The following is a 26,750-nucleotide window of genomic DNA, read 5'->3' on the forward strand; positions in this document are numbered from 1 at the left end:
TTCATATGGTATGAATGGTGTGCTAAGTACCTAGAAGCATTAACATAATAGTGTATGTGGATATATATCTGTATCAGTATCACAGTCTTATACTTAACATAGGGAGAAATCTCATCTGTGATTCTGAAAGTTCTTTATACAAAGTTAACTACCCAGAACAAGATAACTCATATAATACTACTACTAATTATCTGTATGAATGTCTGCCGTAAGTTCCCTTTGTCCACTTTATGTGTTAAAACCTGATAGATGCAATGTTTTCTTAATGATCTGATCCTGTAATCTCACTGCTATCACATTCTGAATCATTTAATGGTCAGCGCTGAATAATACACATTAAAAATATACTGTACAATTATACCATTTATATTGGTCCATGTATGATGGGCTTACAGCATCTGATAAACCATCTGTGCAAAGATAAGGTAAAATTCACAATGTAACTTCAGTCATGCACCGCTTAACTAAGGGATATGTTCTGAGAAACCCATCGTTAGGTGATTTCAGTTGTGTGAACATCATAGTTATACAAACCTAGAGGGTACAGCCTACCATCTACCACACCTGCCAATAGGCTATATGAAATAACCTATTTTCCTAGGCCGCAAACCTGTACAGCATATTACTGTACTGAATACTGCAGGCAATTATAACACAATTGTAAGTATCTGTGTATCTAAACATAGAAAAGGTTAAGGTAAAAATACAGTTACTGGCCGGGCACGGTGGCTCAAGCCTGTAATCCCAGCACTTTGGGAGGCCGAGACGGGCGGATCACGAGGTCAGGAGATCGAGATCCTGGTTAACACGGTGAAACCCCGTCTTTACTAAAAAAATACAAAAAACTAGCCGGGCGACGTGGCGGGCGCCTGTAGTCCCAGCTACTCGGGATGCTGAGGCAGGAGAATGGCGTAAACCCGGGAGGCGCAGCTTGCAGTGAGCTGAGATCCGGCCACTGCACTCCGGCCTGGGTGACAGAGCGAGACTCCGTTTCACAAAAAAAAAAAAAAAAAAAAAAAAATACAGTTACTATAATCTTATGGGACACCTTTGTACATGTAGTGCAGTGGCAACTGAAACTTTGTTATGTGACACATGACTGTATTTTGAATTAGAAAGACTGGCAAACATGCGATCACTATAGGCTGTAATGGTTATTTACATATAAATGGGTTTGAAAAGTAGAGCCAATTTCAAATTAACTGTACCAATATTGAGTAACTACATTGAAAATACAAAAATTATTTCTATAAACCTCTGAAATGTACTATAATTTTAGAAGCAGATTAAATTTTGCACTCTGATTCTCTCAGATTAAAATACTTTTGACATTCTCTGTGCATGTATTGTCTCAATAATGGAAGAAATTTCAAGGCAAGATAGAGGAAGGCCACCCAGTAATTAAAGACTTGTAGGTATAAAAAATTACCTCCACATTGAACCATTTTGCTAATTTATATCGATACTTACTAAAAAACACCTTGACTTTTGAGATCACATTATTTGCTGTAAGATAGTAATGTTTTAAACACACCTAAAATCTTTCAGCATCCTTTTGTTTATATGGCCCTACTTTATATACAGTTTAAAAATAAAAAGCCCCCAAACTTAAGGTCGAAAGCAAGGGTGTCCAATCTTTTGACCTCCCTGGGCCACATTGGAAGAACGGTCTTGGGCCACACATAAAACACACTAACACTAGCGATAGCTGAGATTAAAAAAAAAAAAACTCATGTTTTAATTAAGTTTACGAATTTGTGTTGGGCCACATTCAAAGCCATTCTGGGCGGTATGTGGCACATGGCTTCAGGTTGGAAAAGCTTGGTCTAAAGTAAATGGATTTTAACTTTTATTTATAAGATAAATTCTAAGAAAACGTTTTAGATGACTTCAAAATAGAAAAAAGGTTTAAGCTCTTTAGACTATTCTGAAAATGTTTCATTATTAAATAATGCAGTAAGTACCATTTAAACTTTTACAAAACAATGGAACAAATCTTTCATGAACATAAACTTTAAAACTCAAGCTTTTAAAAAAATATATAAAATATATATATGAAGTATTTAAGTACACTTTCATTGTAGCTGGGAAATAAACTTGGCTCCTGATGTTCTGTATTTAAAAACTGTCAGTTATATAGTACTAGTACTAAACAACTAGGAAGTCAATTTCTTTATCAACTTTGAATTTATCACTTGACAAGATTTTCAATCATGAATTTCTTAGGCTTCACAACTTAGAAGTACGTTAGTGATCGTTGAGTCTTTTTTTTTGGTTTGTTTGAGATGGAGTCTTGCTCTGTTGCCCAGGCTGGAGTGCAGTGGTATGATCTTGGCTCACTGCAACCTCTGCCTCCCGGGTTCAGGTGATTCCCTTGCCTCAGCCTCTTGAGTAGCTGGGATTACAGGCATGCACTACCATGCCCGGATAATTTTTGTATTTTTAGTAGAGATGGGGTTTCGCCATGTTGGCCAGGCTGGTCTTGAACTCCTGACCTCAAGTGATCCACCTGCCTTAGCCTCCCAAAGTGCTGGGATTACAGGAGTGAGCCACTATGCCTGGCCAGATCATTGAGTCTTAACTTTAATATGCAAATAAAGAAACAAAGATTCAGAGATTTAAAAATCATATAATTTATCTAAGGCAGAAATGAGATTAGGGCCCAGCTCATCTGACATTTTAGTGCTGTTATCTTAGTTGTCTTAAAATCCATTTATATTCGCAAATAACAAAAGCAGCATATTATTTGAAAATACACAACAATAAAAAAGGTGTAGCTAGTATTAAATATGTCATGAGCAAATTGTGTCTATTTTAAATGTATTATCACCCTAATTTTTCAGGGGATCTTAGTGCCAAAGACCCTCAGCCCAAAGTTTTCTGGTGAATTTGTTTATACTTACATTAGTATGTACTATTTTAACACCATGGATCTCAACAACGATTCTTAAGCAGTACTTGATTCAACTGCAGGTGATATTTAATTAGGTTGATGTTGTATCAATTCCGAAGTTACTCTTTCATGTAACATCACCTATAGTCTTTTTGGAAGCTTAGTATTTGTGTTATTAAACTCATCGTAGTACTGTCAAGTACTCTAGATGCTTCTGTAGTAAATATTAAGAAACAATGCCTTATGTGATACTATTAACAGGTATTTTAAATCCTCAAGCTAGAAATGTTAAATTTTTCATAGAAAAACTTAAGAAAAGGCCCATATTTGGATTTTAATGTATGATGGTCTTTATTTACAATTTTATTGGCAAAAAAGAAAAGGGAAAACTTTTAAACAATTTAACACAGGGCATTGTAGCTGATCCTGTCAGATATAAGAAGTTCCATTTTAAATGTCCATCTAATTGTCCAAAGATATACAATACTGAATCTGCATATGCAGTTTCCTTTATGAAGTACAGTGTTGATATTTTACGCAGTCTTCTAAACATACAAATACAAAGGAAATGAAATCACTCATTAAAAACTGTGTCAAATGAAGGGTATTTTAAATGTAAGTTTGTTGTTTCTGGTAATAGCACATGCCGAAATGAAAACCAAAGATGGAAAAGCAGATACACTTCTTACTTGGGTGGACAGTTACAACAATCAATCATTTTCTGCAATGACCATTATATTTTCAATTTATCATGAACTACTCTGAACTTACTATGAGATGTAGCCAAAGTCAGAAGAGAAGACGTAGGGACAATATTCCTTTTTCGCAGGAGGTTAACTCCTTCAGAATCAGCATAGGAAATAAACATCCTGTTGATTCTAGGTGGAAAGAAATTAATGTAGTCAATTTCAACTCATGCTGAGCTGACTTAATTTTTTCAGTGACGTGTTTGATGTCATTCTTCTAAATCAAGTGTATTTAATTCTTCTTCTAGTTCATCCAAATCCTCTCCAGTGAAAAGATTTTCATCAACAGGAACAGCATCAATGGCTCCATTTTCCGGTCCCTCCCTTTCGTTGTCCTCTTCCAAGTCACTTCTTTCACCATTTTCAGCCCTACCTCCAGAAGCTTCACTTAATTTGTTTTCTAAAAATAAAAACTGGAATCAGTAAGGCATAGAAGCAGAAAATAACATTCTACATTAGCAATAGACAACACAGACTCATACTACACTTCCTCTTTTCCTTTTCTCCATGAAACCCATTTCCCTAGAATTACTCCAGCAAGAACTGATCATTCTTTTCTGAGCTTATTTGTGCCAATTATCTATACCTAGTATAAAATACTGTTTTTCACTGTAGACATTTGACTACTTAATGGTTTATACATTTAAAGACAGGGTCAATCTTCTACACCTCTGTGTTCCCGACATAACCTAGCAATTCGATTTTAAATAGTCAATTTCCATACAATATTTTATTTGAATAAATGGTTATAGAAACAAAAAAAGTGTTTGTAATATAAGCAGTTACTTGGCTTTTGGTTTTGCAATAGTATTTAAATCACGCTGTTGTAATGCTGTGATTGTGACACCAGAAAATCTTCATCATGTAATCAAATTGTTAAGAAAAAACATAGTGCTATACACAGCTACTTTTCCTTATAGATTATAAATAACTGAGAGGAAAAAAATGCTGCCTTTTCTTATTCAATGCCATCAACATTTACACAGACATTTTTTAACAGCCTAATTTAGATTTTAGCTATTTCAAACATCTCTGAAGACAAAGTCTTGGGAATTTTATAATCTCTGAATTATTTACAGTTGTGTCTACTGTCACCAAAGCCCCTACTTCTACAAAGAGCAAGTCAATCTGAATACAGGCAAGACAGTGGTTTGCTAACACTCTCAGATCTTGGGAGGGCAAGCTGGTTTTTCAAGTTATAGTTTGTGTGCTTTTATTGTAAAAATAAAGTTCAGACTTTTCTGTCTCGGCTTTTGCCTTAATGGGCATTTCTTCTGCCATTTTCTCCCAAACTTTTACCCCTTTCTTTAAGTACCTAACTCAAGGCACAATTAGACATAAATTATACCAACAATCCTAGATAGCCTTCCCTCCATTCTCATACCTAACTCATTATTTATACTTTCATGTCTTACTTCTATAACTGATCTTTTATTAGCAACTTTTCCTCCTTACCAGATCCTCTCCCTCTGACCTACAGATACATTTAGGTTTTCCATATCCTAAAAAGCCCTTCCATGACCATGTCTTCCCTCTAAACATTAAGATAGAGAGGACTGCATTCATTTTTCTTCTCACTGTTATCACTGCAGTCTCAATGAAACTGGCACCTTATTCCTATAACCAATTACAACTATAACTTATTTATATTCTTTTTCATCCTACTTGCTTCTTTGGAAACTTGTTTCTTAATTTTTCTCTGACCTTCTCAATGTCTTTCCTTAGTATTTCTTCTTTTACCTACCCCAAAACACTGATGTTTTGCAGGGTGTTCATGTCTATACAATATCCCAGACAGTACACTTTTGATAATCAAAAAATCTCAAACTCATGAGGTCTCAAAGTGAACTTACTGACTTTAACTCCAAGCTCATTTATGTCTCCTTCTAGTTTCCATTAATGATTTTAATATATACCCAGCTGCTCATGTCTGGCCTTTTACTATTTATTACTCTTTTTATATATGGTCAAACCACACATTTATGTTACCAGTCTGGTACCTGCACACATCTAAGTTTGCCAAGTCTGGTATAACCCCCTATAGATAATTTCCTAGTTCTTAAAATTAGGCAAAAGTTAGCATACTTACCATCTTTATCTGAAGTATATGTGCTGAATCTTTCAAGACTGGCTACAGTAATACCTGTTTCATCTACATCTCTTGGGATGTACAGGCTTAAATCTATGTCATTTACACTCACTGAATCATCAACCTTTAACAACATATAGAAAAGAAAGTTGTTACAAATAAGAACAGTTTTCTTTTACTCCTGACATTTATCTTAATTAGCCAAAATTATCACTGATCCAAGTGGAAAAAAAAAGACCAATTACTGGCCAGGTGTGGACGCTCACAACCGTAATCCCAACACTTTGGGAGGTCAAGCTGGAGGATCACCTGGGCTTAGGAGTTTGAGACCAGCCTGGGCAACAAAGCCAGACCTCGTCTCTATAAAAAACAAAAACAAAAGATCCATTGTCAAAATTATTTTTCCTAAGTTTCTTTTAAAAAGAATAGCAAGGTGGTATATGAACCTTCTTCCTCTGCCATCACATTTTTATATATAGAGTACGATTTTTTTCTTTCAACCCAGAGGCCAGAATTTTGTAAGTACACAAAAAATGAATAGTAACTTATCTGTTATTACTAAATCTGTCAACAACCAAATGACTGTGCTATTGTCTCATGCTCCCTACACTGTAGTTTTAAATTAGTGCACTTGTCCCATAACTTTAAACATAAAATATTAAACAAAAATTACTCTTTTTCTTTTAGAGGGAGGACAAAACATACTTTTTACAGGTAATACATATAGCACTCAACCACCTACTAGGCACTATTCTAAGCTGTATAAAGAACAACTAATTCATGAACTCATTTAATTCTCACAAACTCCCTATGATGTAGAGATAATCACTATGTCCATATTACAGATGAGGGTGGAGGCCTAGAGTAATTTCCCATGGTTGGAGTAAGGATTTGAACCCAGGTACCGTGGCTCTGATGTTGGTGGCTCTTAACCATGTTGCGATATTATTTATTGTTTCTTTCAATTAACATAAGGAGATGAGGCACAAAACTTCCTCTTACCTCATCACCACCTGTTCCCTGGGTGTAGCGGGTATCATCTGCTTCCTCATCATCATCATTGACAAGTTCAGGACGAAATTCAAACACTTCACGACCACTGATCTATTCAGACACACAAATATATCAACTCAGGTCAAAAATCTAAACATTCCTTGTCATTGATGAAATAGGGACAAAATCTTGCATGACACAGAAAATTAAAAATGGAAGAATAAAGAATCAGTTTGGGTGAGTCAGAGACATACCACTAGTGCTTTCCCTGCTTTGAAGTCAGCTTTCCTTCTTTCCATATCTTGTTCAAGTTTATCAATCTTTTCTTGTCTTTTCCTTTTCTTCCAGGCAAGAAAAGATTCTAGAGTGATTTTGGTAACATTTGGACCTAGGGCAGAACGCTGCAACAATAAAGAGTTAATTTTTTTTCCCACAGAATTCACCTCAAATAGTGCTTAGTGCAGTTTCTCTTAATGTGATTAATTCCTTGCCTATGACTATCCTGAATATATTACATTTGAATAAGCTGATATATGTATATTTTTACTTTACATGGCAATGAGCAAAATGAGTATCCAGAGATACAAACACTAAAAATATACTATTCTGAGCTAGCTTTCTTCTCAACATTGAAGATGAGTAAAACTTACTTGTCATAAGAAATTGTTTTAACATGAATCAATTGCTGAAAATAATAAATATAAAAAGCACTATAACAATATCCAAGTTTCACTTGTGTTTCTGAGGAGATGAGAAATAAAACTAAACAAACAAAAAAACACCTGCTTCTCAGGGCCAATAATCAAATAATAAATATATAGAACAAATAATTTGCTGAACACCTGCCAGGTATTAAATGCTTTATACATGCTAATGCACGGATTCCCAAAAATAAGTGAACAAAGGGTAATGGGGAATTTACAAAAGATGAATAGCTAACAAGTGTGAGAACCAGTACACAAACCATCTCAAATATACCTCACTCTGAAGTCTATATTTTCTATTATAGTACGTTATATCGTGACTGAGACACTAAATAATAAGGCAAAATGGATACAGTTTTTAATATGCAACCCTAAATCTAATGTTTCTAATAATCTCAAAATTTTCATAGAATGAAAACTGTGTTTTGTACTGAGCCAAAGACAAGTGCTGAATATCCTCTTCAGACTTATTCCCTTCTATAAGCAGAGTGAGTGTTTTGAGTCCAGAGCTGATAAAACATGTAATTTAAAAACTAGAGTGTTGTCTTCTTCCATACATATGCTAATAACTGAAATACCAGTGAAAAACAAAAGACAACAGGGCAAAAAATCTAAAACTACAAAAATTCAATCAATCTGAGAACTAAGCATTTTTAGTAACTCAATCTCAGAGAAACAATTTGATAAGCCAGTAGCTAGTACTTAAAAAATTGTTTCACAACCCTAAAATTAATGTCATGATTGGCTCATGTTTATGGCTAGGTTAACACTTTACATATACAAGAATAATTAAAGTAGGGCAATTTTGGAAATAGATCTCAATATATATTTATTTTTTCCTTTCATAAAAGGCTATTGCCCCCAAGTGGTAAGTATTAGAATTTCACAATAGATACTGCTTTCAGTTTTTATGGTAGGAAAAGGATACTAGTTACCTCTCTCTCAATTAGATCTTCTAATGAAATTTCATCTTCTTTCTCTTCTTTCTTTTTATCTTTTTTCAACACAAATCCAGGAGGAAGTGCATGACGATACATGCAAATATCACCCCCTCCAGGGCATACCCAAAACCAGCCATACTTGTTGTTTTCAATAGCTTCAAGGAAATGCTTGCACACCTATAGAGACAATATTATTCACAAGCGGTGGCTCAGTGTAAGCCATTTCCAAGGTAAATGCCTAAGTATATGGAACAAGTATAGACACAAGTATGTTCTATTACACAAGTACATTCTATTCATTTCTGTACATAAGGGTGCTCTGTCTAGCTTCTATTCTCTGCAGAAATGCAACATATGTTTATCTTAAAATACCTAAAACAATGACAAGTTCCCTTAAAGGGGAATCTATAAAAAATTTTCATTTGTTCTAAATTCTAAATCATACAAAAATGACTTGTTTCAGTTACCCTTTGCAAATATACACCCCCAAATCAGAATATACAATTGGCTATAAAAAAATAAAATCAGGCTGGGCATGGCGGCTCACACCTATAATCCTAGCACTTTGGCAGGCTGAGGCAGGTGGATCACCTACTGAGGTCAGGAGTTCAAGACCAGCCTGGCTAACATGGTGAAACTCCTACTAAAAATACAAAAAATTAGCTGGGCATAGTGGCACATGCCTGTAATCCCAGCTACTTGGGAGGCTGACGCAGGAGAATCTCTTGAACCCAGGAAGCAGAGGTTGCAGTGAGCTAAGATCGTGCCATTGCACTCCAGCTTGGGCAACAAGAGCCAAACTCTGTCTCAAAAATAAAATAAAAAACAAATAAATCGAATAAATAATTTTCTTTGGTTTGATCTTTCCTAAATAAAAACGAATCACAAGCAGTATACAGGAGCAAGGTACGAAAGGAACACGAGAGAGTCACCCTTCACAACATGGATGGAAGATACAATTGTATTTAAGCCTCAAGTAATAAGCTTTGCAAGTAAGAGAAAATTAACAAACAGTATCCGCCCCCTAAAACAAACATAACAGATGTGTATTAATGTAGTATTTAGAATTTTTCTAGCACAGCAAGACTTTTCACTGTAACTACACTATAAATATAGACATAAATGCAAAGTTTGAGATATAAAGAACCAATTTTTAATGGTATATTTCCTGGAATTAGAGCCACTACCTACCAAAAATTCATTCTGGAATTGATATGTAGTAATATTTTAAACCTTAAAATTAAAAAATTTATGTCTATTGAAACTAAATAAATTATTAAGTGGGTTAGTTTAACAGGCCTCCTTCCACTCTATGCAAAAAAAATAGGGATTTTTGTCTGGGTATGTAATTTTGTTTATCCATATTTGAGAAAGTTCACCTCAGAAAATGGCATTTAAGGCCGGGCGCAGTGGCTCACGCCTGTAATCCCAGCACTCTGGGAGGCCGAGGTGGGTGGATCACGAGGTCAGGAGATCGAGACCATCCTGGTTAACACTGTGAAACCCCGTCTCTACTAAAAAAATAGAAAAAATTAGCCAGGCGTGGTGGCAGGCGCCTGCAGTCCCAGCTACTTCGGAGGCTAAGGCAGGAGAATGGCGTGAACCTGGGAGGCGGAGCTTGCAGTGAGCTGAGATAGCACCACTGCACTCCAGCCTGGGCGACAAAGCAAGACTCTTGTCTCAAAAAAAAAAAATAAATAAAAATAAAAAAGGCATTTAAAGGACTTCAGTAACATAGTTTTTATTCTTGTTCAGCTATTTCTGAACAAGAATCTACAAAATCTAACTTGTAAACTCCAAAAATAAAGCTTCATGTACCTTATCTTGATGAAATCAAAATTTCCAATAACTTACAGAATAATCTAATAGAAAATAGCAGCAAATACCTTGCCACATAATTCTCCCTAATGATAAATATCACAGCAACTCAATTCAAGAAAAGGACATACTATTTGAGTTTTTGGTTTTTTCTTTTCCGCCTCACCGTGCTTCTTGTTCACTACTTCTTCCAGCTTTTTCTCATCCCAATTATCCATAGTATCTAAATAAAGAAATGAAGATTAAATACTGTAATTTTATCTACTACTCCCACAACACGTATCTCCTTAGACATGAATGATGTGTTATAAGACTCATGGCTTAACATTTTTCTTTTTCTTTTATTTTTGTTGAGACAGGTTCTCACTGTTGCTTAGGAAGGAGTGTGATGGCATGATGATAGTCTACTGAAGCCTTGACCTCCCTCAATCAGCCTCGATTGATTGAGCTCGATCAAGTCCTCCTGCCTCAGCCTCCCAAGTAGCTGGGACTAGAGGTATGCACCACAATGCCTGGCTAATTTTTCTATTTTTTTTTGTAGAGATGGGGTCTCATTATGTTGCCTATGCTGGTCTTGAACACTTGGGCTCAAGTGATTCTTGCTGCCTTGGCCTCCCAAAGTGCAGGGATTATAGGTATGAGTTGCTGCTCCTGGCCTCATGGTTTTCTTAAAACACCAAAGGCAGAAATGAATAGTTTAAGATTATTCACCAAGGCCAGAACAGTGGCTCACACCTATAATCCCAGCACTTTGAGAGGCCAGGGTGGGTGGATCATGAGGTCAGGAGATCAAGACCATCCTGGCCAACATGATGAAACCCCATCTCTACTAGAAATATAAAAATTAGTTGGGTGTGGAGGCGTGGACCTGTAGACCCAGCTACTCGGGAGGCTGAGGCAGAAGAATTGCTTGAACCTGGGAGATGGAGGCTGCAGTGAGCTGAGATCATGCCACTGCACTCCAGTTTGGGCGACAGAGCCAAGACTCCATCTCAACAACAACCACCAAAAAAAAAAAAAAAAAAAAATTATTCACCAAAGCTTCCTAAGTACTTTGGACAAACTGAGAAGGTAGTACTGAAGGAAAGAGTGACAGACAAATCCAAAATAAATCACTGTTTTTTAAAGTATCTTCATTTACTTAAAGGGTATATTATGGTAATTTTCAGATTTTATAAAACATAATAAACCCAATTAATTATTCTTTATAAACACAGTCTATTAAGATTGAAATGTTCTTCATTTAATAAATATCTTAGTAACAAACCAAAAGTATTAAACATTTATTTCTAAGATAATGTTTTAAAAAAATTACCTTTTTCAAGTTCTTCATCTCTTGCATCAATGTAAACACTTCGCTTTTCACATTTTCTCTCCAGAGTCAAGTCATGAGAGAACTTACACTTATCTCCTTTAGTACACTGTCCTTGCTTGAAGAATGCACATACCACAGACTTGGGATCTGCACCTATGTCAAATGGTATATGGTATTTGTATTATAACCTGCCAGACTGTAAAATATGGATTCTACCTGAAATATGATTAATTTTGGTTAGCTTATTTTCCATTCACTGATGTGAAAGGAAAATGGCACTTATGGGTGATTAGCAAGACATTTCTTTAAAGTTCTTTTTGTAGCATTTTATGTCTACTTTTGTTTCTTTTATTCTGACTATAAAAGGTGGCAGAGAGTGGGAAACCAAACAAGAACATAGAATATTCCACAGGCTTTGTCTAGTTGATGTCAATAGGGCAAGAGGCAAAACAGGAGGCCAGGCATGGTGGCTCGCGCCTGTAATTCCAGCACTTTGGGAGGCCGAGGCAGATAGATCATGAGGTCAGGAAATCGAGACCATCCTGGCCAACATGATGAAACCCCTTCTCTACTAAAAATACAAAAACTAGCTGGGCATGTTAGTGTGTGCCTGTAATCCCAGCTACTCGGGAGGCTGAGGCAGGAGAATAGCTTGAACCAGAGAGTCGGAGGTTGCAGTGAACCGAGATGGTGCCATCGCACTCCAGCCTGATGACAGAGCAAGACTCCATTTCAAAAAAAAGAGGCAAAAAAGGAATGAACATACATGGCAGAACAGTGCCAAAAACTTGAGAAATACAGTTTATTCAACTATGGCTTTGCCTTGGCTACTACCAAAGACTGAATGTTATAAATCAATTAGCAGTCTGTTAAATTACTAATTTTGCCTTAAGTGTGGGGCGCATGGCTGCAGTTCAGCTGTACAATGACACTGATGTGAACATATACAGAGGAACCATAAGCAACCCACTGACATAGGTAATTTTGATGAAGGGACTAACATTTTCATTGCAGACACAACTGTCTTATTATCTAAAGAAAATAACATCAAAATAAACAGTTTTTAGCATAAACCACATTTGATAAAAAACACACTTCTGAAATTTAAATTTTACCTTTACTTATTTTTTGAGCAGCAACTACAGGTTTGAACAGCTCATTTAGCTCCTGCAATTCTTTCTTCTTGTCATCCTTCTTCAATTTCTTTTCAGCTTCACTCTGTGCTACCTATAATATTCCCAGGTTTAAAATGTAAATTTGATTGTTTACAAAATTGTTTTTACTGCACAGTTAGCATTAATATAACAAGACACTTGCATATTTATAGTCCTTACCTTTTAATAACAGTGTTATAATGGCCTTACAGTGTCTATTCAATGTTGTGGTTAAACTATTAAACAAAATTGTAATGATGGTACCATGCCTAGTTAAAAGCAAAAGCTTACAGCAACAAGCATTTATTAAGCATTTACTACATGCCCAGCATTTTTAGCAAATACTTTTCACCTGCAATATTCTTCTGTGAAAACAGCCCACTCCCCAGAAATGTACAGGTTCATTTTGAAGATCAGAGAAACAAACATCCTGAAATGTACAGTCCCACATGATAATGAATTATACCACCCCAAAAACTTATATAGTGCCCTCATGGAAAAACACTGGGTTAGGTCAATGTAGGATATTAAACAAAACAACTCAAAACAAAACATGACATATAATATAGTTCCAGGCACACGATTTACATACCTAATATGATTAGAGGATTCATCCAAACATTTATATGTCAGGTCCTATGTTAGATGACAGAGAATACAATGAAAAGACAAAGATGCTTATTTAAAGAAGCTCAGAAACTAGCAGGATGACAGACATGTCAACAACTGTAACATAATATATAGTGCTCTGGGAACAAAGAATGCCCATATACCTGAGAAAATAAAATTGAGCCAATAACCTTATAAATGAATTCTTCTTGATGGGCAAGGAAAGAAATACAGAAAGGGCCAGCCAATGCAAAGTTACAGGGACTAGAGGGGCAAAGTATGAAAAACATCAATGAGATGCTTAGATTGTATCAGTAGATTGAACAGAGTTCCACTCAACTGTTTAAAGTAAGCCAGTAACAAGATCAGGTCACATTTTATAAAATATCAAGAGAGCAAGTTTTGTGGAGGATAGACTGGGAATCCAAGAATAAACGCAAGAGCCTATTGCAACTGCTGCACACAAGAAAACACAAGAGCTTAAAATGAGCATTACTGGTGAGGATGGAGAAAAGGAGACAGAGCTGATAGGACTGTGACTGAACATGAAGTAGAAAGGGGGAGGAATCTAGGATTATCATGTATATGGTTAGTGCTGTTAAACAAGACAGGGAATACAGGAGGAACAGGTTTCAGGGTAAGAGGTGAAGATGAGCTTAGTTGCAGACATACAGAATGCAAGATGCTTACAGAGCATCTGGGCGGAGATCTTTTGAAGGCAGAGGGACACACATATTGATTCCACTGAAATCAGAGGGTCTGCTTTGAGATAAAGACTTTAGAAATAGCAGCTTACAGATAACAATTAAAACTTTGGGTATATTACTCAAGGACAGCATAAAAATGTGGCAAGAGCAAAGGACACTTCCTTGAAGAAAATCAACATGAAATGGGACAAAAGAACCTAAAAAGCCCAATAAAAAGACCTAGAAACATCAAAGAAGCAGATAGAAAACCAGGACAAAATATGTTCAAGAAAGAGGAAATTTAAGGAAAGGAATGGCCAAATGCTATAATTAGGTCAAAGGCATCCCAAATGCTGAATGTGACCCTATATGGTGGATGTGTTTAAACAGAAAAAATGTTTTGAAGGAAAAAATTTAAGTCGCTTTATTTTTAATAGAAGTATCCTTTGCTCATCAGGCCCATCTCAAACATTTGTGGGGCCCAGAGCAAGAATACAATGGAGGCCTACAAGCCATTTATCTAAATATTTAAAATTAGAAATCACGTTCATGATGAATAAAATGTGGTCTGTAATCCTACTTCACAAATATACCTTATGACCTGGAAGGACAGGTTGAAATTTAAAATGCTCAGACTCCATGGAGTTCCACACTGAAGCACGGCAGTAACACAAGAGTCAGCCCGGGGCTCTTTTTTCTCCTCTTCCTACCCCAGTTCATTCCACTTTGGGTGTAGGGAGAGGTAAAGGTGCAGGAAGGAAGGAAAGGGTATGGATGCAGGCTCTGTTCAAACCCTTAGCATATGCTGTTGTTTTGGCTACCTCAGACATATTGGTAGCACAATGTACCTAGACAGCGATGGGCATGGGGGAGAGGCCTTTGTAGGCAGATAAACCAGGGTCAGACTGTTGTAGGAAGAGGTGTTGCAAAATCTGGGTAGGTACACCTCCTTGGCTTCAGTGACTCCTTACTTGAGGGGAGACAGCGGTCTGGAGAAGACACATATATCATAGGGCCTAGACCAGGATAGCTCCTGTCCAGCTCTAAGAGCGGCACTACTGCTCATTTCCGATGTTATATATGATGGGTAGGTACCCCGCGTTCACAGATAAAAGTCCAGTTATCCACGCAAGTATCAAAACGATAATATTAAATATACTATCAAAGTTAACTACCAGCACACAAATTTAATAACTTTCCCAGGTTTATGAATTCTAGTATTACCACTCAAAACACTTCCCACTAGAAGAAAAAGTTGGGGAAGAGGAAACAGGATTGAAAAAGGGGCTAAGTAAAGAAAGTGAGTTCTTCTTACATATCGATATCTATATTCACCAGAAAATTTACATTATTTTCTTATTTAACCACCAGAAGAATCCAAAAAGGAATAACTGCACTTCCACAATGCATATAAAGACCAGGGTTGCTATTTAAGGATCATGTAACAAAAAAGATAGGAAGATTCACACCCAAGTCTATCTGACTGCAAATTCTCAGCTGATCTGCCCGCCGTGGTCTCCCAAAGTGCTGGGATTACAGGCGGGAGCCACTGTACACAGCCACGGTCTAAGCGTTAATTTTTATTAAACCAGGCTATTAAGTTAGCAGTTTGGAAGAACAATAGTTTTAGATTCTAGAATCAAGCTGGGAAAATGGATGTGAAAGGAAAGTGTTGGGTCACTGATTTGTGGACAGCATGAGCAAGAGAAATTTATTTATCTCACAAATACATATTAGCAGATTTTTAAAAAATCTGTAAACACATGAGAAATTCTTTTTTCTCTCCTACATTACAAAAATGTGTTTCCAGAAGTTAATGAAAAGGATATAGAAATGGTGGAAAAAATGTACTTTAAAAAATACAGATCCATGTCTATGAAATCTTTAGAAGTGAGAGGTCTAAAGAACCTGAAGAAAAAGGGGCTACATTTTTTTCAAACGAGTTGCCAATGGATAAACTCATTTTAAAATTCATATGAAAGAACAAATGCCTAAGAACAAACAGGAAAAATAGAAAAGGTATACCATTTTGGGGAAAAGACTTGCCTTGAGACTTTAATGTACAGTCAAGTACAGCATTATGACGTTTAGGTCAATGATGGACCACATATGACAGTAATCCTGTAAGGTTATAATACCATATTTTTACTCTATCTTTCTATGTTCAGATACACGAATCATTACTAATGTGTTACAACTGCCTACAGTATTCAGTACGGTGACATGTTTTATAAGTTAGAAGCCCTGGAGCAACAGGCTATATCATATAGCCTAGGTGTGTAGTAGGCTGTAATATCTAGGTTTGTGTAAGTACACTATATATTATTTGCACAATGACTAAATCACCTAACAACACATTTCTCAGATTGTATTCACATCACTAAACAATGTATGACTATGACTATAGGTCAATAGTGGTATTTCAGTGGGATAAATAATGCTGGTGTAAGCAGCTATTCATTTAAAAGAAAACAAACTTAGTCTGGGCATGGTGGTTCACATCTGTAATCCCAGCACTTTGGGAGGCCAAGGCAGGCAGGTTGCGAGGCCAGCCTGGGTGACACGGCGAAATCCCGTCTCTACAAAAAACACAAAAATTAGCTAGGTGTGGTGTCATGCGCCTGTAGTTCCCAGCTACTTAGGAGGATGAGGTGGGCGGATGGCTTGAACCCAGGAGGCGGAGGCCACAGTGAGCCAAGATCACACCATTGTATTCCTGCCTGGACAACAGAGTGAGAACTTTAAGATATATAAAATAAATTTATATGATAAAATATAGACTATAAAAATAAAATAATTAGAAATGATCTAGGAAAAACACACAGAATCCAGTGGCAGGGGAGACCTTTTAACCATATTTTTAAAAAGCTAGCAATGTAACTGGCAATATTAAACTCTATAAATACATATAAGTTAAAAATTGGTGCATGGCAAAACATAACTGAAATATCACCAAATATCTGCAATGCAGACAAAAGGTATCTCATAAATTGACAAGAAAAAGACAACCAATAAAGCAAATAATTTCAATAGGCAAGTCACAGAAGTGCAAACTCAAACAGCTAACATGTATACAAAAGACACTCTCTAGTAGTGAGAGAAACAATGTAACACTAAGTATCACTTTATACTTATCAGATTGGAACACATTAAAAAGAACGTTAGTATCTATTGCTCATGTACTACAAATGAAAATGTGAAGTACTACAGCCTCTACGGAAAGTGATCTGGCAAATTTATAATATTAAAATTAGAAATCCATTTCCCTTGATCTGGAGTCTGTTACCAGACAATTTATGCCACAGAAATAAAAGCACAAACACACGTAAGAACTCCTGTATTTCTTCTAGAGGTGGTCTTAGCATCAGAAAGCTGGAAACGCCGGGCGCGGTGGCTCACGCCTGTAATCCCAGCACTTTGGGAGGCCGAGGCGGGCGGATCACAAGGTCAGGAGATCGAGACCACGGTGAAACCCCGTCTCTACTAAAAATACAAAAAATTAGCCGGGCGCGGTGGCGGGCGCCTGTAGTCCCAGCTACTCGGGAGGCTGAGGCAGGAGAATGGCGTGAACCCGGGAGGCGGAGCTTGCAGTGAGCCGAGATCTCGCCACTGCACTCCAGCCTGGGGGACAGAGCGAGACTCCGTCTCAAAAAAAAAGAAAAAAAGAAAGCTGGAAACAAAGTGATCACTTATGAATAGTGAAATGGATGAATATAACACACCTGTACTGTAGAATGGCATGCAGTCATTATTAGAATAAATGAGAGCTATATCACAATGGCTTGGACAACATCCAAGAGGTACTGCTGGTAAGGAAGGCCAAGATGCAAAAACGTTTCGAGTAGGATTCTGTTTTGAAATACAATTACATAATAATACCAGACATTTTATCTGAAACAGAGGCTGTATTAATATTACATTCATAAAAAGATATGGAAATTTAAATTACTTACCTGACGTGGATTTTGTTGACCAAATTTAACTTGATGTGTGACAGCCTTAATAAACTTCTGTTGCTTTGCTCCTTTCTTATTCTTCAAACCAAAAGTTTTGTCCTACATGAGAAAGAGCACAGAAATATCTTAGCAATTTATGTTACCATATATTTCCTCCAATGATACCTAAAAATTATTCTTTTATTTATTGATAATTATTCTTTACTAATATAAAAACATGCAAAACACTGAACATCAAGTCAAGGCAATATATGACGTTTAATCATCACCCAGATTCTTTACAATTCAATATGTACTTACTATTATCATCACTAAACCTGTTATTCTATGAAGCTTTTTCTAAAGCCTGTTTTGGATTATCAGTTCTATGGGATGTGCAAAGTTCTTATACCGGGATAAGAAGTCCTACAGTTAAATACATTTAGGAAAACGCTTGATTAAAAGGATTCTTAATTCTTAAGCACAAGGTATCTTACAGCCCTTATCAGAGGGAATATAATATGCAGCACCTCCAAATCTTCCTTTGCAGCAGAATCCATTTTTACTCAGAGTATCTTGAGAGGCTATACAATACTGAACACATGTTTGGGACTACTACATAAGAAAAGGAAGATACACTCAGTTCTGGACTGGTTTTTTAGTTAATAAATGTTATCCTCTCAAAAATAAATTTAATAAATTGAATCAAACTACGGAAATGTATACATTTCTAGTTATTGCTAAGATAGAAATATTGAAAGTATGTAAACTAAAAGCAACATTTTCTTTAAATCTGGAGTATTAATACAATAACTTGGTAATATGCAATATAACAGCAGCTATCACTTATGGAATGCTCATTATGTGCTAAGCACTAATGGTGATCCTTGGCTATCTACTCATATTTAGTTAGTATGCAGTATGGGGTTGGGGGGAGAAAAATATAAAAAAAAATAAGTATGCAGTACAAAAACATTTAGTAGCCATTGCACAAGTATGAGTAAGTGTGTGTGTGGAAGGGGGCAGTGGTCTGTAGTGGGCTGAATTTTGGAATGTCCCCCAAAATTCAAGTCCACCTGACCTTAAATTTGACTTTATTTGGACGTAGGTCTTCACAGACGTGATGAATTAAGATGACATCATACTAGATTAAGGTAGGACCTAGATCCAGTAACTGGTGCCTTAATAAGGACCACACAGACACAAAGAGAAGGAAATGTGAAGACAGAGGCAGACAGACTGGAGTGACACTGCTATATAACCCAAAGAAGGCCAAGGATTGCCAGATGCCACCAGAAACTAGGAAAAGGCAAGGAAGAATTATTCCCTAGAGTCTTCAGAGGGAGGGAGCATGGCCCTGCTGACACTAATTTCAGACTTTTAGCCTCCAGATCTCCGAGAGAATAAATTTCTGTTGTTTTAAGTGACCCAGTTTACAGTCATGTTACAGCAGCCCTAAGAAACCCATAAAGCAGGCTTGACTAGTGAGCTTCTCCCTAAGGTGAATGCGTGACAAGCCTGACAAGAAATAACCAAATGCTAATATGTGAAATATTTTTTTTCTGGGTCTTTTCTGATTCTCTGGAGAAAGATCCTCTAGCTGGGAGGGTAGTAAGTTAACTGTAAACAGGAGAAGAGAGTAGGTAGAAGGGGTCTCAGTTTACCATACAGATTTACTAGCTTCCATTTTCAGGCTCACATCCCACCTCCTCTGTGCTTAGTGTTTTGGAAGCAGAGAGGCCTGTTCCCCGCCACCCCCTACCTCCAAGAAGACACCTCCTGTTTCTTGCAGAGGTGGTCACCTGGCTGAGTTGTAGTAGGTAAGAATTATTAATTACTCCTAACACTTTTAACTTCTAGTTTTCAGCCTCTTGCCTTCTGTATTACCTAGTGCTTCCCATTGCTGAGGTTTTTTTCATAATTTTGTAGAGGAAATGCACTTGATTTTTACTGGCACACTCCTAGACAGGCACTCAGACATAACCGCTCTGCTCTAAGTCAGTTACCAACTCATCCATCCACTGCCAATCTTCATATGTTGAGGTTCAAGATTATAGATGTCTTCTAATTTCAAAATAGAATGTGTACTTCTTTCTCATTCTCTTGTTTATGGGTGGTTTTAGAGAGGAAGAAGAGGCAAAAAGGTCTTCTCAAAGTAATCTGAGACCTTTTAGTATGAAACAAATTAAGTGGCCATTTTATAGCCTTTATTTTGCTATTAATTCTAAGGCAAAGGAAAAAGTAATAATGAGTAGAAAGTATTATAGAAACAAAATACCACCACGTGGACAAGCTAGAAATAGAAAACCACAGTACTGAAACAATTAGTATTTAAAAACATCCAACATGACATAATGTTTATAGCAACCTCAAAATCAGTAAAAGACCTTTCAATAGTCTTAAAACAAAAAAGTACAGAGGGTTTTGCTTCTAAATGGTTCTCTCTCATTGGGAAATATCGCTTTATTAATGACATCTATCTCCATATACCAAAACTTTGCTTTCCTCTACTTAAATGCTTGTTTCATGATTTAACATCCCAACATGGTATTATACAAAATTCTACATGAATTTTCTACAGCCTATGTGTATGAAAAAAGGTAGGATGCACACAAACAAGTTGGATGTCTCTGCACTGAGCCTTTTACGGATGGCTTCCCTTGTTTCTATAAAGTTTAACACTCAATTCAATTTGAAGAAAGATGGTCAAGATAATGTGATATATACAGATGAACACAGTGCAGCAACTAAGTATAAAATGCCATACTTTTCCTTTACAAAAAGTGAGCTCTCACGGGAGGCAGAGGAGGCTCTAGAAAAAAATATGATCAGGATTAAACAGCATCTACAGGTGCTCTGCCAGAGAAAATAAACGGGTTCAACCCATGCTCCACCTGTAATAACAGAGAAGAAACAATGAATAAATAAGGCCAAATAGCAAAGTAGATACTGCCAGATAGACTTAGGAAAGAAAAAAGTCCCCTAAGGGGACCTGGCCAGTAAGAAAAGAAAGTACTCACAATGGCAGTTACTGGTAAAGGTGTATAAACTCCAGATCCCAGAAGAAAAAAAAATTCAGGTTTCATTACACTGCTCTGGCACATAAATGACCAGTTTAAAGAGATAATAAGTGAGTTGTGTTCACCTTTAAGTTAGAGCTCAGAAATTAACATTTTTCCACAGAGAAAGGGGACTACTTATTCATCTAGCATTCACTAAACATAACCCCTGAATATATACTTTATTGAATCCTCTCAACAATTCTATGATACACAGAAACTCAGAAATCATAAATTCATTTGAAGTTAAGTCATTAATAAGGGGCTGGCTGTATAGTGCAAAGATTTAGAAGTATAAACTCTGGAACCAGACTGCCCAAATTTTAATCCCAAACGGAGCTGGGTAAATTACCCTCTTTGCCACAGTTTCTTATTTGTAAAGTGAGTCTCACTTAGGGTTGTTGTGCAAGTTAAAAGATTTACCTCAGAGAGACAGTGGTGGACAGCACGGACTCTAAAGGCAGACTTCCTGTGTTAGAATCCCTGGCATAGTTACTCGCCAGGTTAGTAAACTTGAGCAAGTTATTTAATCTCTATGCATGTTTTTAAAACTGTAAAAAGGGTAATAATACATATCCCACTGAGAGAATCAAAGGAGCTAGTATATTTATCACTTGTAGTTGGCTTGTTTCTCTTCTCTCCTTCTCCCCAAACACTGAGAACCTTGTCTGGCCCAGTAAATGTTAACTATTAAGTCACAAATGATATTTGAACCTAGGTATATTTCACTCCAAGCAAATTCCTTGTTCTTTCTACGGTTTTTAATAAACTACTTCCCAGAGACACCTTGTTAAGTTATTGAGCTGGCTGGTGCTCAATAAGCTTTCTAAATATCACACTGCAGATGTGAGATACCAATAGCACCTCTTGAAAACAGAATGATTTGCAATTTGGAGAAGTTCAAAGGCTTCTTCCTGAGTTTAGGACACAGCCTTACCTAAAGATTAATCTGAACTATAAGGTAGAAAAAAAGAAGGTTACAGTCAACCCAAACCACAGTTAAAATAAAACTAGGGGAACAATGGTCCTCATTAGATTAATAAGGTCTCAAAAGTTAACGTGATAGTAAAGGAACTTTGTGTTTTATGTGTGTTTCAGAAGACAACTTGGGAAATGAATACAGAGGAGTCTAGAAAGTGGGTAGTAAGAAAAGGACGACTTCCTGAGGCTCCAAGAGCCTTAACACTCAGTGAATTCCAGGCTTCTCTTAAAACTCCCCTCCCATCTCTAAGTAATCCCATTCCTTTTACAGGCCAGCGTCCACTCCCTAAATAAGATGTTTGGAAAAGGGAAGCAGCGGAAGGGCAGGTCCACACTGAATAGTGCTCCAAGATAATGGGAGTCCACCTCTTGGGACATTCGGGTAGGCAGAGGCTGTCACTGTTTTATCTCGTTAGTTTTCTCCCACATGCACTAATGTATTTTTGTTGTCCATCCATGCAATACGTATTACACAACTGGTTAATCCACCTTCAAGTAATCAACATTTGATTTTGGCTGTTGGCAGCTGTTCTACACTGGCAACCAATTTCTCTTGCTCCATCCTTCACAACACTTGGATCCTGTCTCTATAGGACCCTATTACTATTTCCTTGCTGATACAAGTTCTTAGCTGGGTATCATTTATTTGCTTGCCCTAAGCCCAAGATTATTTCCCTCTTTCCATATTCAAACTTTCTATTGCTCAATGCTGACTCCATTTGTCACTAAATTTTAGTTGTAAGAAAGAAAATGGCATATGCCATTTTGGACTAATGTGTTAATTTCTAACAGAACCATAATCTTGTTTGACATATTCATTTCGGAAAGCATTAATAATACAAATGAATTCATAAAGTTTTGGGGCATTTGAAGAGGCAAATAAAAAAATGGAGGCAGTATTTAAAAATGGGCAAGAACTAAGCACTGTATAAACAGTGCAGATCGGTCTGATTATTTCCCCCAGTTTTTATTTAGAATACACTATCAAAATAGGCAATAAGAATAGCTGCCATTTACTGAATATACACACCATATGGCAGGCACTTTACATGTATTATCTCATTTAACTCACGGGAACTAGCTGCATTTTGCAGATGAGAATTACAGTCCAGTTAGATTTTGTAACTTGTCGAAAAATATAGAGCTAGTAATTTGAAACATGGGACTCAAACCCAGGTCTCTGACTCCAAAGCTAGTGCTATCTGATGTCTTTTTTACTTCCTTAGTGTTCCCAAAACCTGCATGTTGATTTTTCCACAGTGAGGGTCCATAGAGGTGGCAGCAGAACAGGTACAGAAGAGGAAAGAGGTAGGTAGGGCAACCATTATTTTCAAGTCTATTGAAAAATGCTGTTTAAAAATACATGTTTTAGTTAACTATTAATTTTGAGCAATTTAGAATTTCAGGTCATACAGCTATAAAACCTCCCAAAGTTAACCAGATTCTGAAATAAGTATCAGTCTTTATATGTCAAAACAGACTATAAAAAAGTAGTATTTCCCCCTCCAAAATTATAACAGCCACAGAGATCAATTATCTTCTTGGAATAGTCACTGAGACGTGCTAGGCTTTTAGGGAAGTTTAAAAAAAAAAGTTGCCTGTCTAATGAAGCAGACTACAACATTTCCTAACCAGGCTGGATTAACAGAATAGTCTCTATAAATCTAATTTCACAAATGCTGTAACTTAACACTACAATTCAAAATATTGTTGTACCTCTCCAGTAGTAGCAAATATTAATGTTGCACATGAGTCTGAAAAACTTTATTGCAATATTTTTTGAAAAAGCTCATCAGGTCCCTGGACCGGGACATAAAAGAACATCTAGATTACAAGATGTCAGGCTAGGAGGACCTTCTTAAAGGCAAGCAGACACATTTCAAAGGAAACAAACTATGATCACTGAGAAACAAACAGAAGATCTGAACATCTTGTTCACTAAGAACCCACACCCAAATCTCAGTCTTCAGAAAGAAATCGCCTCAAAGACATACGTCCAACGGTACTGCAGGTTAGGTTAAAGAATGATAGTACAAAACACAAGAAAGCAAAATGCAAGCATATTCAGCAAAAGCAAGAAGCTCAACAATTGCAATTACCTGAGGGTGTAGTCAAGACCAGTCCTTCCAAGAGAAATACAGGCACAGCACCCGAATCTCCTAATGATGCCTATCCTGTAGCTCTAATGTATACAGATGATTGGACACTCTCATGCCAACTCAGCATATGCCCCAAGGTTGAGGTCCCTACAGATGACTCCATTAGCCACAAAATAATTCATTCTGGCTGCCAAGATTTTAACCAACACTGCCTCTAACCCAATTTGAAATCCTAAGTTTGTTCTTCAAGCGTCAATTATAGTATCTTTTGGCTCTTCCAAGTAGAGAGAGACACTAAACACAAAAGGTGAAATATTGTAATGATTCTCATACAAGAGAATACTTTCCAGCAATAAGGAACATACTAGAAGTATACACAACATGGATAGATCTCAGAAACGCTGCGTGGTGTGAAAGCAAAAAGAAGGACACAAAGGCTACCTACTGTGTAATTCATATGAATTCCTAGAGTGGTAAAAACTAACCTATCCTGTCAAAAAAATTAGTGGCTGCACGAGTGGAAAGAATTAAATAGAAGCACAAAACAAATTTAGTGGGGTGATGGAAATGTCTCAAGTCTTAATTAGGGTGGCAGTTACCTGGGTGAATAAATTCCTCAAACACATAGAACTACACATCTAGAACCTATACATTTTATTTTACATAAGTTATACCTCAACAAAAAATAAATTAAAAAAACATTATATTAAATGTGGAAAACACAGAATCAGGCTTAATTTCACCACTTTGTTAGGATATTTTTAGTTAAAAAGTGCAGTTGTCTTATTTTGCATTTCTCTTTGGCAATATCTTCATTATTGAAACTAAAATTGCTTTCTCTTTACCTAAAAAATAACTGTCACAAGATGACTAGAATCATAACAAAAGCATCATTTTAAAAGTTGATGGATACTATAAACAACTTTCACACGTAATTCCTTAAAATAAAAATACTAGTTCTACTAATTAAAAATAAAACAACTAGATATAGAGAAAGCCCTACAATGCATAAAGTATAATTTAAATTGTCTAAATTGTTACATAACATTTAATTTCAATGGAAGTCTTACTTTGTACCATGGTCCAAACTCAAGGAAAATAACATCCCTAAAGGGTACTTGGTTTTCATAAAAGTGAATGCCATCCGATCAGAAACCCCTGAAATTTACCTAAGTGCCACAAATCCAGGTTGTTCAAATAAGGTAATAGAAAACACAGATGTGAAGGTAATATTTTGTTTGTAAGGGTCTGGCTATAGTACTTCATGACAGTTTTAAACTGTACAAATTAGCAATAAGAATACCAGTTCTGCTTCAAAGTTGAACTTGGCCAAGGATACCAAAATTCTTAAGCATTTTCTTAAATCCAATGAGCTGACTTTACACTTTATGCGGTGAAATGGTCATAGCTTTTTCTAATTATATTCAAAGTACAAGAGGTCCTATTTAATTATGAGGAGGGTTAATAGCAGAAATAGAGGGAAGAAATACCTCGTTGGGGTCTGTATGGTATGTTTATGTAATGTCAAATATGGTTCATCTTTTAAGGAAACTCACAATCCAGTTGTTGGAAAACAAGTACAGAACATGTAAGAACGTCAATAGGGTTCCTTGGCCACCAAAGGGCTACAGGCTCAATATGTTAAACGAATATATATATACACACACACACGTATACGTATATACGTATATATACACACACACATACATATATCTCAAACAGTGTCACACAATTAGTGACACTGAAACCTAATCTCTTTCAAGGCGTTATTCTATTTAATCCACTTCAGAATACAAGTATCAAGCGCTGCGTTCAAGACACTGGGTTGTGATGGAAAGTCCTTCTATTCTTTATGGGACTTCAAACAGTTCAGAGGTGGATCGAAAAAGCCATCAAGTAGTAATTTGTTGGTTCGAAAGCACAGTACCACCCCCGGGTGACGGGTAAAGAAATAAGGAACACAAAGACTAGTCATGAGTCGGTCTTCCAGAAAGACGCTGGCCCAAGACCGTTCAGCGAATTTCTTCACACACAACCCTGGAAAATCTCCTCAATTCTGAGAGGACTAGCGAAGGATAAAACCCTGTGGCAGTCCCGAGGGGTCATTTAGCACCCGGGTGCATGGGTGGGTGAACACGGGCGTGTGGGCGGAGAGGCAAAGTCCAGGTGCGGGGGCGCCAGCAGCGTCACTATAGTAATGAGAGACAGCTAGCGTCATCAGGGGCTGGAGAAGGGACAGTGGGCCACACAAACCTTAAGGGAGGAACACGTGGCCCGAGGAAGAGAGCCGGCTCCCAGGGAAGCCCGGAGCGGGGAAGTGGCTTTCCGGAGGGCTCGCGGCACGAGTGGGGGAGGGGTGGGTACTCACTTCGATAATCTTCTCCTTCTTTTTTTGCTCCGCCTTTTTGCTGCCCCCGGCCTGAGCCTGTTTCTTCGGGGGCATTGCGGAGACAGATGACACCGGCCAGACTTAAGCGCAGCTGAATACTGTCAGGGGTTCTGGCCCTGCGGCAGGAGGAGGAGGACGGGGACCTCACTCGCCGCACCGCACGGAAAGCGAGTCGCTCATTCGCCCCGCAAACGCGGCCTTTGCGACAGGTCGATGTCGCAGAGCATAGTGGGTAGCGAGGAGCGGCTCCCGGAAGCGGAGCTGCGCGTGCGCATCCACTGAGTCCGACAAGGAGGGGGCAGGGACGGGACGTGGGAAAATGACTACGCGTCACACGTG

At 37.2% G+C, this 26,750-nt stretch overlaps 1 protein-coding gene across 1 annotated transcript; it reads right to left on the reverse strand.

The window, feature by feature from the left end:
- Positions 1–3,219: 3,219 nt before the first annotated feature.
- On the reverse strand, positions 3,220–26,696 carry ZC3H15 (zinc finger CCCH-type containing 15). The gene is made up of 10 exons (XM_050751767.1): positions 26,391–26,696; positions 17,902–18,003; positions 12,615–12,726; positions 11,500–11,652; positions 10,316–10,407; positions 8,361–8,543; positions 6,976–7,122; positions 6,731–6,832; positions 5,729–5,852; positions 3,220–4,039 (listed from the first exon to the last, which is right to left on the reverse strand). Exons 1-10 carry the CDS (start codon positions 26,463–26,465, stop codon positions 3,849–3,851), a joined length of 1,281 nt encoding a protein of 426 aa, XP_050607724.1. The 5' UTR covers positions 26,466–26,696; the 3' UTR covers positions 3,220–3,848.
- Between the last annotated feature and the right edge of the window lie 54 nt (positions 26,697–26,750).

This window comes from Macaca thibetana, chromosome 12 (assembly GCF_024542745.1).
Source record: "Macaca thibetana thibetana isolate TM-01 chromosome 12, ASM2454274v1, whole genome shotgun sequence".
Classification (NCBI taxonomy): domain Eukaryota; kingdom Metazoa; phylum Chordata; class Mammalia; order Primates; family Cercopithecidae; genus Macaca; species Macaca thibetana.